At 42.0% G+C, this 13,434-nt stretch overlaps 2 protein-coding genes across 3 annotated transcripts in view; one reads left to right on the top strand and one right to left on the bottom strand.

Moving 5' to 3' along the window:
* Window positions 1–427: 427 nt before the first annotated feature.
* Window positions 428–1,639, bottom strand: LOC105982569 (basic salivary proline-rich protein 2-like). Its single transcript, XM_013012221.1, has one exon. The coding sequence runs from the start codon at window positions 1,637–1,639 to the stop codon at window positions 428–430; it is 1,212 nt and encodes a 403-aa protein (XP_012867675.1).
* Window positions 747–13,434, top strand: part of Frmd6 (FERM domain containing 6) — an 83,025-nt gene continuing 70,337 nt past the window's right edge. For both annotated transcript variants that reach the window (XM_013012356.1, XM_013012355.1), the window contains exon 1: window positions 747–860. The gene's annotated coding sequence lies outside the window, so the exon portion shown is untranslated. The remainder of the gene's footprint in view (window positions 861–13,434) is intronic.

Raw genomic sequence — 13,434 nt, 5'->3', positions numbered from 1 at the left:
GGTCACCCACCGACGGAGGCTGCGTGCGTGCATGCGTGCGCCCGGAGAGCCGACGAGGCGGGATCCGCGGCGGAGGCTCGGCCCTTCGGCGGCGGCCCCTCCTTCCCGCGGAGGTCCTGTGAGTGCCGCGGCCCGCCCGGTGGGCGCGGGGCGGGAGGACTGCGGGGAAACGAGGAGTCACGACGCCTCCCCCGCCGGGGACCGCCTCCTCCCGCAGTGGCCTCTCCGGTTTGTTCGGAATTAGTAAGCCCGAACTCAGGCCAAACAGCCGCCCCCAGCCAGCGCGTCTTCTGCTGGGGCGGGCGCGGGGGCTGACCGGAGGAAGGAACCATTTGGCTAAAGGAGGGGGGGTGGGGGGCGGCAGGGTCCCCTCGCGCTTCAGACGTCACCGCACGGGGAAAGGTAGAAAACGACGGGGTTCACCCTCTCACGTCCATGTGAACCTGGCTGCGCTCCCTAGACTCCGAAAGGGATTGCTTGTCCCATCATCTCCCGCACCCGACTCCTCGCACCCCTCGGCGAGACTTGGTTGGGTCCGAGGCGGGGCGGGGCGGGCTGCGCTCCACGTGCGTCCACCAGACCCACTCTGAGTGAGCACCACCAGCAGCTCACCAGAGTCCCCCGCCACCACGGGGCGGGAAGGGGCGGAGCCTGGTGGGGGGGCGGGCCCTCCGGGGCGGATAGGGGCGGGGCGGTCCGGAGGCGTGGGCGGAGGGCGGGGCGGTCGGGAGCGCACGTCTGGCTGCCCTGGCCGAGGGGCTGAGAGAGAGAGAGAGAGAGAGAGCGGGTGGCTAGGCGCCGGCGGGGAAGGTCCGCGAGCAGACGGGAGTCGGACGCCTGGGACTCGGGACTTGCTCCAGGTAGGAGCCGGAGCCTGGCTCCGGGGGGCTCTCCTCACCCGTCGGCCCCCCTCGCTTGTTCCACCGCTCCCGGGTTTTCCGCTGTGCCCCCTGCCGGCGGGGCGGCGGCGGGCGCGGGACAGTTTGGGGAGGGTGTTCTGGAAGTCCGGGAGGAGGCAGCGCTCCCCTTCTCCGCGTCTTTTCTTCTTGCTCCTTCGGCTCTGGGCGTCGGGCACCGGGCGGGCAGGTCGCCTCAACGCTTGTCGGAGCTCGCCCACGCCGGGGCGGGAGGATGGGGCCCCGGGGCAGCCGAGTCGGGGAGCGGGGGTGGCGCGGAGCTCGGAGGCCGCCTGTGCGGCGAGGGCGGGAGGCCGGTCCGGGCTGCGCCCTGGGCTTTGTGCGCCGTGCGAGTGAGGGTCCCCGGATCGTGGGGGTCGGGGGAGGGCGCTCCTTGATGGTCCCTGGCGCCCCGATGGGCTGTGAGGCGCCTGCCTGTCCCGCCCTGTCGCTGGGACCAGCACCTGAGCTCCACGTTCTGGAGGGTTGTGCGGTGTCGCCTGTTGTGTGCGCCCCGAGGCTGGCAGTCCGGTCTGGGGAAGGGGAAGGGACTCCCCAGCGCTGCGTCTGCCCGGCAGTGTCCGAAAGTGCTCAGTCCAGGCATCCGGAGTTGGGGCTGGGGCGCATCGGCTCCCTTGGAAGGGGGGGCCTTGCGGACACCCGGATGGGCGGGGGGGGGGCGCGGCCTGCAAATTGTGGGATCTTTGGAGGAGCTTGAGGTGCTCAGGCCGGGCGCCAGGCATCGGAGACCACCCGTCGGTCTTCACTCCAAGGAGGGCGGGCTAGATTCTGCCAGGTATGGACAGCTGGGGGGGGGGCACCCATGGAAGGTCCACAAGAATGAAAATAACACCCTAGGTCCGGAGATGACACAGCTCCCACGCTGGGGCGTTTTCTTCGAGGCAGGAATAGATAGAAAGCTGTCAAAAAAATAAGCATCCTTTAAAGTTGAAATGAAAGCTGGCAGATTTTCCAGGCTGTGCAGTTGTGTAGCTCTAGTGAGTGTCCAAAGAAATCATTCTTAAGTTTACTCCCCAGCACCTTTTAATTTTTTCCGTTTCTATTTTTTTTTAAAAAAAAAGTGTTTTTAAAGCAGGAATCAGTTTTGCTAGTATTTTCCCCCAGGAGCTTGCAAAGCCCCACAGAGGGTGCTGGAGGGAAGGGGGCGGGAGGTACACTTCAGTGAGGGTTCTCAGGTTGCTTTTGACTTCAAGCCTGCGATTCCCAATGCTTATGAATGTGGAGAGAAAAAAAAAAAGAGGGGGGGTATCATGCTGGATTTTCCATGCATGATTCCTTCCTTTCTTCTCAGGGACCTGGGGATTGTTTATTGGTTTTTTTTTTAAGCATCTCCTTAAATTTAGTTTTTGCAGGAAATACACTTTGTTGCCACAGGGTGTAGGTTGGGGATTAGAAAATGCTGTTGGAGAAAGCTGCTAGTGGCTTCATTTTCCAAGAATGTAAGTCATTTCCTTTCTATGATTTCAGGGAGTTGATATTTCACAGCATCAAAACTTTGTGGGGAAATTTTTCCCTAATACATCTATCATTAAAAAAAAAAAGGGCCTGTGACTTTTGTGTTTCCTTCAGAGCAGTGAATAAATTTAGGCCTCAACAATGTTAAAAGTAGGAGAAGTTTTTTAGGACCTGGAGAATTGTAGGACTACTGTAGAAAGTAGTTTTGTTGTTTTTTTTAACAACCAAGACCCTACAAATGGCCTGCAGGGGAGAGTGGAGGAGGGGAGAAGACCAGAGAAAGGGCAGGAAAACAGATGCTTTTGCGGGTGTCCTTTGTAGTAGAAAACTTCCAGCACCTCATCATTCTCCTTGGGTGTGGTTTTGCGAAATGAAAGTTTCACGTGAAAAATGAAAACACAAATGCAAGACAGCTGCCATCTGAATGCCTTTTCAGTGTGTTTGTAAACATATTGGATTCCTGTTTCATATTAAAATGGCCTTTTGGTACGATTATGAGATGAAAAGGGTCCCCCAGAGGATATCTCATATCAAGTTATCTGCAGGATATCTTCTCCAGAAAGGGGACTGCTGTAATATGAACTAATTGCCCCCCCTTTGGGTTGCCTGTAAGAATCCCTGAGATCTGACACTGATGGGCTGCACTCACTCATCAGTGGTCCTTGCTGTGCTCAGAACATTTTTAAGGACAGGGAGTCTCTCTTTGTTTTCTCATTCTTTCTTTTGGGAGGCAACAGGGGTAAGATACCAGCTTCAAGTACACAGATTTGAACTTGCAGATTTAAGGCAAATGCCTGAAAACAAGAGGGGCCCTGATGAGCCTTCTGCATTTGAAAACAAAATGCCAAAGTGCTGGGTAACAGTTTTCAGCTACAAGCTCTTTACAAAACTCATTCAACTGGGCTAACTAAATTAGGGGCTGTTGTAGACCTTATCCTAGTTTCTGGACTTGGTTTTCACGTTTAACTATGCTTATAAAGCTTTTGGCTTTAGAACTTATGACATAATAGACTGGAGGTTATTGGGCAGATGCTTGGAATGAAAGTTTCAAACAATTGTTTTTGACTGAGCTGTCAGGATTCGAATTTAGTATAAATGAGTCTTGTCTCACAAGTAACTTTGATAAAGCAATTCTTTGTAGTTCTCAACTTGAGTGTTGAACATTTTGATTCTTAAAACTGTAGGGATTTTTTTTTGGTCAAATAAAACCTGCAAACAATTATTTTATTACATGAAAGCCAGTACCAAGAAAAGATTAATTCAGTCCAGATGTAAAAATGTATGTGAATTTTAGATTTGGATGATCTCAAGTTTTCCCTTTTGTTGATGAGGCTGCCTGGATCCCAGATGGCATTCAGAAATTGTCCTGTAGGTAGTTTTCTGAATTGAGAACCAAAGTTCATGGAGTTTTGCTAAAGTCACTTTAATATTCCTAAATCTTTTAAAGGATAGAACACTTTATGCATGTATGCAGAGGTAATTTTATTTCTCACTACTCAATGCAGATTTCATAAATGCTCCAGTTTAGTACATGAAACCTCTTTGTCCTAAGTGGGAAAGTAGGAGACATTTATGTGCATTATTCTCAGCAAAGCATAGAAGTGTTTGCTTTTATTTATATAGTTCCAAGCTTTTTTTTTTGGTTGGACATAGGGCTTGTACTAAGCCCCTGGGTGCTGCCCCCTAGATTTTAGGCTCAGGGCTACTTCTCTACCACTTTGAAACACAGCACCACTTCCAGTTTTTCTGGTGGTTAATTGGAGATAAGATTCTCATGCATTTTCCTGCCTCGGCTGGCTTTGAACATCCTCAGATCTCAGCCTCCTGAGTAGCCATGATTACAGGTGTGAGCCACTAGCTTCCAGCATCCATTTTTTTTTTAACAGACAAAAAGGTGGTGGTTTCATGTATAGCAACTGGGTCTTGCTGACTATCCTCAACCTTCCATCTCCTCCTCTTCATTCCCAACAAGAAACAGCAAACACATAAGAAAATTCAGTGTATTTTTTCAGCTGTATCCCTAATACTAGAGTTATAAAGGATATTTATTGTACACTTACAATTATATACTTTGAGAAAGTCTTCCTGTGACTTTTTAAAAAATCATTTTAAGAGTTTGCTATAATATTGTGATTATAATAAAATTGAGATCAGAGGATGGAAGATTCCTTGAAGGCATTTTATGAGTAGTAAATTTTAGCTAAAATTTATTTTCCTAAACTTAAGAAGGAAGAAGGAATATATTACATACATATGTATAGTTGAAAGGACTTTTTGGATTATACATTATTCTGGGAAAGGGACTTTTGGGGGGTGCTATAAAAATAAGTAGAATTGATAATGTGAGAAGGAGGAAGTACAATACAGTATTGAATTTGGAAAAAATTTAAATTTGGGAGGGATAAGTAGTTTAAACAAGGCCAAACTTGACAGAACTTCCAATTTGAATGTGGAAATTATAAAGAACAAGATCTTTTTTAGCTAAGAGAAGGGAGTTAAATGATCAGAATTGAGGGACATGTAAGAGCTGAATATAACACGGGATAGGACTACTAGTGGATATTTATCCTAAATACCTTGCCAATGTTAGTGTCCAATCACCAGGTTGATATTCAATAATATGAAGGGACTGGAGGCTTATTAGCCCTCTCTTCCTACCATTTCAAAGACTAGAAGCGTATTTTATGTAAGTGCTAATGATTCTACAAATACTTAATGGCCACCTGTTGTACCTTGAAACCAAAAAAGTTCCACAGCAGTAATGGCTGAAGTTTTATGAAGTATTGAATAAATATGAGCAAACTGTGCTTTGAATTATCTTCCATAATTTAGTGGTATAATTCTTTCTGATGCAAGTTTGTATGCTATCACTTTTATATACATCCTGTGGAGCATTCATGTAGCATACCATATGAAGAGACATTGAGAAGGAGGGACAAATCATTGATATGGAAGCTGATTGTATTACTTCGGGAAGAGGAAAAAAATATGCTGAAACAGATCTACAGAGGAAATAAAGAGTCCCAAAGGAAGGCCATGTTTTTATGGGACTTTTCTTAGAGTTGTATGTTGCTCAGGATTTTCCATAATATTTTTTTCCCCACCTGCATGGCCTTATGTAGCTGAGTTCAATCTATACATAAAAGAGGAGGGTAAGAGGAAAGTGCTTTTAGTCATTGAGTTAACATGTTGATAATTAGGATGATTCTGACCAAATACATCTATGTAAAACAGTTACATTCCAAGTAGATTGTGCAGAGGTATTTTCAGATGTTTTTCAACATTTTTATATGTTAGGTAAAGCAATACTTCATATTAGTTTCTCAGCATAGTTTCATGTAAGAGAAGGAACTCTTCATAAAAATAAGTCAAATTCAGGTGAAGATCTTAAGAAATGTATTGACATATTTCTCACTGAGCTTTTTGGGTGGTTCTCTATCTGGACACATTAAATGAAAGGTTACAGTAGATGACTTTTCCTCCTGTGTTGATCTTTGTTTGCTTTATTTCTTTGAACATGTTATTGAATTATTCCATCAGAGAAAACAAGCACAGATGAGAAGCATTTCTATAAAGTGATCACATACTGCTAACCAGCATTTAAATTGAGAAACATTACTAGTCCTAGAAACCTTGTCATATAATCATAACCGGACCCCAAGGCCAGACACTATTCTAACTTTTAAGTCATTGGTTAGCTTTAGTGTTTTATTGATTTAAATGCCATCAAATTTAAGTTTCTATTTTTTATTTTCTTTTCCGTGTGGGGGAGAGCTTATTGATACATTTTGTGTAATATGTCTATAATAATATAGACATATCAGTGCTGCAGGTAGCAGTTCTTTTTTATTTATGTGAATAAATATATACAGTTTACTCATCTCTCTTATTAATGAACATTATGGTAATGTAGGGCTAATGTGTTGCAGTCCAAGCATTGAGTCCAGAGGGAGGCCCAATGGCCTGGAGCATGGATGCCCTTTTCTGACTCACACTAAGGGTGTTTGTGGTTCTGTTCATATAGATCCTTATCTGTCCAGAAAATATGGATCTGCAGTCTTGGAAACTTTCACTTCCTTATGCTTTATCGACCTCTTTCCTACACACAGGCTGTTGGGGCCTCTCTTTGCTCTTGACTCTCATTCTTCCTCTCTTCTGCTCTCCCATGAGACTTTGGATGGTGAGTGCCAAATGAGTGATATCTTGAGGGCTCTGTTGATTCATTGTTTCATTGATCCATAAATGATTTAAGATGTACCATAGTTTCAAAAGAATGTCTAAAAGTTTCCAGAATTGTTTATTTTTAAGAAAAAGAAAATGTTGCAAAAGACTCCTTTTTGAGACTGCATTTATGCTTTCCCCACTACAGTTCTCCTCTGTCTCAACATCTTCTCTCCTCCCTCCATTGAGTTATCATTTCTTAAATATCTCTGTAAGCATCAAGTCTTTACCAAAAGCCAGTGAAATTCTTATGCTGAATTCTGTATAGTCCCCAGAAAGCACTCACTGAAAAACAAAGGATTATGACTTCTCTGAGATATCTAATACATGAAATAAAGTGCTTGAAGGATAACTATCGAAACAGATATTTTTCTCTCATGCTTCCCTGAAGAAAAAAAAAATGACATTTTTGTGCTTTCAAGAAAAGACTCAGCATCTTAGCTTAAACTCATTAAAAAGGTAAAAGAAAAGGTAAAATTACATAAATTTTATAGACAAAATATATCTTGCTCAAATGAAGTACTGCTTATAACAGCATTTTAGCATATATGATTTTAGAAAAATATATGAAATATGCTGATCCATAGGTCCACCACAAGAATGGCAGGAAAGTAAATAGAAAATGAGATCTTTGAGATCAGTTCCCTAAATCCAGTTATGCTGTTCTCCAGTATGTACCTTTGGAGAAATTACTTCACATATGAAACCTTTTCATCATGTGTAAAATGATGTATAATAGTAGTAACTACTCTAGAAGATTTTTGGCATTATTAAATGAAATGGTACATGTGAAACAACCAGCCTGGTCTTTGACATACAGTGAACAAGCAGGTAATGTCGGTTGTTATTGCTTCAAATGAAACTAAATTATGTATAGAAAGATTGGTAGTTTTCTTCTTGGTGTCTGAGCCTTTGTTTACAAGAAATCATGGGATTTTATTGTATCTTGATTCTTGATGGCATTAAGCAGGCAACAAAACCTAGTGTTTCTTAGTTACAAATATTAGGTAATTAATGTTAACTGAATGAGGAACAGCTGGCTTGTCCCACTAATTGACCCACTTAGTTTTCGCAATTCTCTTCTAATTTCCAGTCACCTCCCTCTCCCAACTTTTGCCTGCTAGGTAATTGGTTTTTTTCCCCAAATGCCACAAAGCAAGTCTACATATTAAAAAAAATAAAATTCTGTTGATGGTGATTAATGTTTGTCTGAACATGTTTTTTGTTTGTTTTTGGTTGATCATGGGTCTTGAGCTCTGGGCCTGTGCACTGTCCCTGAATTCTTCAGCCCAAGGCTAGCTCTCTACCACTTGAGCAGTAGCACCACTTCTGGTTTTCTGGTAGCAGATTGGAGCTAAGAGTCTCATGGATTTTCCTGCCCAGGCTGGCTTTGAATCGAGATCCTCAGATCTCAGTCTCCTTAATAGCTAGGATTACAGGAGTAAGCCACCAATACCCGGCCAAGCATGTTTAAATTTAAAGAATACAAATGACCTGTGTCTTTTACTCATGTATCCTGCAGAATTTCATGTGAGCCCATTTATGTATTTATCTATTTCTTTTTGGTAATCCTGAGTTTGAGTTCACAACCTTGTGGTTGCTAGGTAGGTAAGCCACACCTAGCCCTTTCTTTCTTTCCTTATTTTTTAATAAAGTTGCATATTTATACCCTACCAGCCCAGATCTCTAATTTATACTTTTCCTGGAATGACAGCTATATGTCACTTACTGGTTGAGATGGGATCTCATGAACTTCATGGGCAGGATTTGAATCAAGATCCTCTCTTCTCTGCCTCTCCAGTCCCTAGCTTACCTGGGCTTGATAGGTTTGGTTGATGAGTGAAGTCAGGCTGAGATCTGTATTCAGGGACTTTTCTAGGAGTAGTAGCAATGTTCAGAATCTTGAATGAGTCTCAAATATTGACAGAAAACTATGAAATTAAAATGAACAAATGTTTAAGTTCATTTGTTCATTTATTTAATATGATTGTGTTAGGTTATATTCTAGGCCCCATAAATATGTAAGTGATTAGAAAGCAAAAACCTCTGTCCTCATGGATGTTACGTTACATTATCAAATATGTTCTGAGACAAACAATAAACATAGAATTAAATTTTATTATGTTTTAGAAGGTAATAAGTCTGATGTGGAAAAAGAATATGCTAAGGGATATTAGGAATGCAGGAAAGGGAGGTAGGGACATTGCAGGTTGGGGTACAGATACCCCTCTACTTTAGATGGGGTGACATTTTGATAAACACATTGCAAGATGAAAACATTGTGGATTGAAAGTGTATTCAGTGCACTTAACGTAACAAACACCATAGCTTGGCAGTACAGTACATAGGTGGGTATCAGTTGTTTCTTGTGATCAGGAGGCTGACTGGGAGCTGTGTATCACTGCCACCATGCAGCACCATGGAATAGTATCATACTACACACAAGTAGCCCTGGCAAGGATCAAAATTCAAAGCATGACTTATACTGAGTGCATGACGAAGTAAAGTCGAATGGTCAGTCAGGGACAGTCTTGTGTATCGTCAAGGTGGGCCTCATTGAGAAAGCTTGAACCTCATCAGTTAGTGGCTGCTTAGATTATTTTAAGGAATATTGGCTTTTGCTGAGAAGTGGATAGCCATTGGGAGTTTAGAGCAGAGGTTTAAAGTGATCTGTCCTTTTTTTTTTTTTCCTTTAGTACTGAGGGATTGAACTCAGAGTCTCCTACTTGCTAGGCTGATGTGATACCCCTGAGCCACACCTCCATCCCTGTTTATAGGGTCTGTCCTAAAATTTCCCACCCAGATGTGTGCCTGAGCCTTTGATTCACCCACTTTTTTTTAGACTTCCAGTGGTTGCTGGAATCACTAGTGCATGCCACTGAGTACTCTTCCTCCCTCTTTGGAGATGTTTCATGACTTTGTTGCCTGAGCCGGCCTTGAACCATAGTCCCCTTCAGTCTTAGCTTCCCAGGGAACTTGGGCTGACAGGCCTATCTCACTTTGCCCACTTTGAGTTGAGAAGGAACCTTATGAACTTTTCTGCCTAAGGTGAACCTTAATCCTTCCATTCTTAGCCTCCCAGTTAGCTAGGATTACAAATCTGAGCCTGGTGCCCAGCTTGACTTACATTTTGATAAGAAAGAAGGCTATAAAAAAGGAGAGTAGTCAACGGTGGATACCAGTTAGTAGCTGTTGTGAATAATCTACTTGAGAGATGCTGGGAAGAGGAGAATGCCAGCAGAGAGGAGATGATGAAAAATGGCCAAGAATTTATAAGTAGAGCCAATAGAATTTTCTGACCAACTGAGCAGGATGAGAAAGATTGGACGACAAAGATAACACTAAAGCATTTTAATTATGGAGTTGCCAGTAACTGAGATGTAGAGGATAACCAGAAGCTATTTCGAAAATGTCTTTCAACTTCAAAATGGAGAAATTAAGTAGATTGTTGTCTATAGAATCTGGAGTTTAGGAAAGAGGTCCAAGTTGGAGAAATAAATTTGGAAATTGCTAGCAGAATTTGAGTGGGGTAACTTCAGGAATGTGGTAGTCAGAGAAAGACCCTTGAACCAACCCTTGGGGCCTGTCAGTACTTAATGGGTTGTGGAGACAAAAAGAAAGGCCCCAAATGATACAAGAAAGCATTTTAATCCAAAGGAATGTATTTCCCTAAGTGTAGACATGTATCCATTGCTTGGATAATGGTGTCATTATTAGAATCTTTTAGAAATGGACCTATATCATAGTGAACTGGGTTAATTATGAGATATTCCTAGTGGTTAAGTTTAGAAGGCTAGGAGGAATGAGAAGAATGTCCCTGCAGTCAAGTAAAGAAAATGCCTCTGGGAGGAATTGTGACTCAGTGGTGTCACATTTTGCTAAGAGATAAAGTAGGATGAGGATTGAGTCGCTAATTGGGCTCTTCAGGTTATTCAAGAGCATGGCAGTGCTGTGTTGGTAGAGGGGAAGGGAAGAAGCTCTGGTTGGAGAGGTTCATAAGAGAAGAAACATTGATGAAAGATAACTATTATTTGCAATTAAATTTCTTACAGTGTATTTAATATGTGAGTCCATTTGAATACATCTGATAGGATGGGGATAGGACTTCAGAAGTGGGAAAATTTGAGGGGGTCACAAGGATCTTCAGCTGGCTCTGATGGGGACAAGGAGGCTTTGAGCTGCCCTCTAGTTAGTATTGGTAAGATGCTGGTATATAGATTGTAATCTCTTTATTTTGAAATAGGAAACCCATTCTACAGTTTTAAAATTCCATGTTGAATGTCCCTGGATAAGAACTATATCCTACATCACTCACCTTTGTGTTAAGACTTTGTTTTATTTCTGGTAAAGATGTGTTCATTAATTCAACCTACTGATTCTTTTATATGAAAAGTAAGACAGGTGCTTTATGATGACTACATTTTCAATGGTGGTGTAAGGTAGAGCCATCATTCACAGATTGTATAGTTCCGAGCTACGGGTTCCCAATCAAGGAAGACAACATTTGCTTTTGTGTGTGTGTGTGTGTGTGTGTGTGTGTGTGTGTAGTTGAGCACTTTCACCATGAATGCTACTTCAAATCTTGTGAGTAAACAATTTTTATAGTTCTGCTTCTATGTCATAATTATGCACCAACAGTTTTCTGGTATTTACCTTTGAATTATAATTTTAACTTTGTATAATACTATCATCAAAACAAATCAAGTCTCTGATACTAATTGTCTTTTCTTTCTCTAAGCTTATTAAAACACCAACACTTAGGCCTTTAATGTCTAAGTATTGTGTTTGGAGAATTAAATGCTTAGAATGATTGGTAGAATTAAAACTTTGTCACATGCATTTGAGTCTTGTTTGGTAATGAAAGATAGTATTAAACTTCAGAAAGTTGCGAATTACAGTGAAGTGCTAGAGGGCAATGGCTTGTCTCCTGCAGTTCATTATAGTACATGCCTTTTGAGAAGTAGAGCTCTGCAGATTAAATATGTATTCCTGGTTTTTTTTTTTTATCATTTTGAGTGTTTTTTTCAGCTGAAACTGAAACTAATTAGTTAAGTGAATATAAATAAATGGCTTGAAACAGAAATACGTAAGACCCATGTGAAATAATTTGGCAGAGCAGTTTTTTACATGATAGATACCGCAGTATGCAGAAGTTTCAAACTAAACAAACTTTGAAATAAATGTTAAGTCTTTTTAATCAGTGACTACAGGATGAAGTCCAGATTTCTTAGCATGGAATTTGTCATGCCAAACCAGAGTTGCAAGCCTGAGGCCCACCAGCAAGATTGGCTGTGGACACACATTTGCTTTTAACACAGTGGTAAAAATCATTTATCTGCCAACATTTAAAAATTGAGAAATTTGACATTTTAAAAGTTGAATTTTAAACCTTCTCTTGAAAAGGCCTGGCAGTGATCCTGTACATGGGTGTGTGCTTTGCAGTTCTCACAGTTCCCAGAGGATATGCTTTCAGCCCAACATGACACCACGTGGCTGTTGGAATTTTTCATCTTCACTCCCATGTGGCCTACTCCTGTAGGCTGTGGATTTGCTGTTCTGTGGCGTAGATACTTATTTTTCCAATGTCATCTCAGAGTTTCTTAAGTCTAGCTCACTTGTGTCCCTTTCTTCTACTCAGTATATATAGTGATTCTCCATTCGGTTTCTTCCAGAATTTGGGCTCTGTACTACTGTTTCACACCGTTGAAACCTAAGAACATTTTACTAGGATAATATAATTGTATACATAATATAATTCTTATATGTATATATGTATTAAAATACATGTATTTAAAAATATATACACATACATATAGATGGATATTCCTAGTTTCCTAGCTAGATTGTAAGTTTCTTGAATTTATTTTATATTTGGTAGATTAGCTATTGTTTTGGTTTTGCTCCCAGTAGAGAGTAATCTGTGATTATAATGATCCAGAAACTATCCAAATCTTGTGTAAAATCTACTTTCTCTCTTTCTACTTACTCTCCTAATATAAAATATGCCAATTCTTTTGTAGTAACATTTACATAATCTTTTTTTGTTGTTGTTGTTGGTCATGGGGTTTGAACTCTGGGCTTGAGCGCTGTCCCTTGGCTCTTCAGCTCAAGGCTATCGCTCTACCACTTGAGCTACAGCACCACTTCCCATTTACATAATCTTAAGTATTAATCCACTAGACACTTCCTTTATTTTCAATATCCTGGTTCTGTTTTGTAAATGGGTAAATTACTCTTCACTACTTACCATCTTATTATTTTAGATATGCTTTCTCCTAATAAGCAATAGTGAATTTTGTTTTGTTTTTATGGTACTAGGGTTTAAGCTCAGGACTTCACACTTGCTAGGCAGGTATACCATTTAAGCTAAGTCTCTATCTCCCCCACACACACCCCCACCTTTTTTTGTTGTTGTTGTTGGTTGTGGGACGTGAACTCTGGGTCTGAGCGCTGTCCCTCAGCTTTTCAGCTCAAGGCTAGCACTCTACCATTTGAGCTACAGCGCCACTTCTGGTTTTCTGGTGGTTTATTGGAGATAAGAGTCTCAGCCTTTCCTGCCTGGGCTGGCTTTGAACCGTGATCCTCAGATCTCAGCCTCCTGAATTACAGGCATGAGCCACCAGCACCGGCTCTTCTATCCCTTTTTGATCTGTTTATTGAGATAGGGTCTCATTTTTTTTTTTTTTTTGCCCAGAATAATCTTCACCAAAATCCTCAGTAGTGGAGGTATGTGCCACCATGCCCAACTTTTTTTTTTTTTTTTTGGGTCCGGTCGTGGGGCCTGAACTCTGGGCCTGGGTGCTGTCCCTCAGCTCTTCAGCTCAAGGCTAGCACTCTACCA

The sequence above is a fragment of the Dipodomys ordii genome, unplaced genomic scaffold (assembly GCF_000151885.1).
Source record: "Dipodomys ordii isolate 6190 unplaced genomic scaffold, Dord_2.0 Scaffold16, whole genome shotgun sequence".
In the NCBI taxonomy this organism is placed as follows: Eukaryota; Metazoa; Chordata; class Mammalia; order Rodentia; family Heteromyidae; genus Dipodomys; species Dipodomys ordii.
The sequence above is the reverse complement of the archived record's forward strand: the minus strand, read 5'-3'. Positions and strand labels throughout refer to the sequence as shown.

Bases quoted from the DNA above. Each gene is read 5' to 3' on its own strand.
- LOC105982569 (XM_013012221.1), bottom strand. From the start codon at position 1,639: ATGCCTGGCGCCCGGCCTGAGCACCTCAAGCTCCTCCAAAGATCCCAC.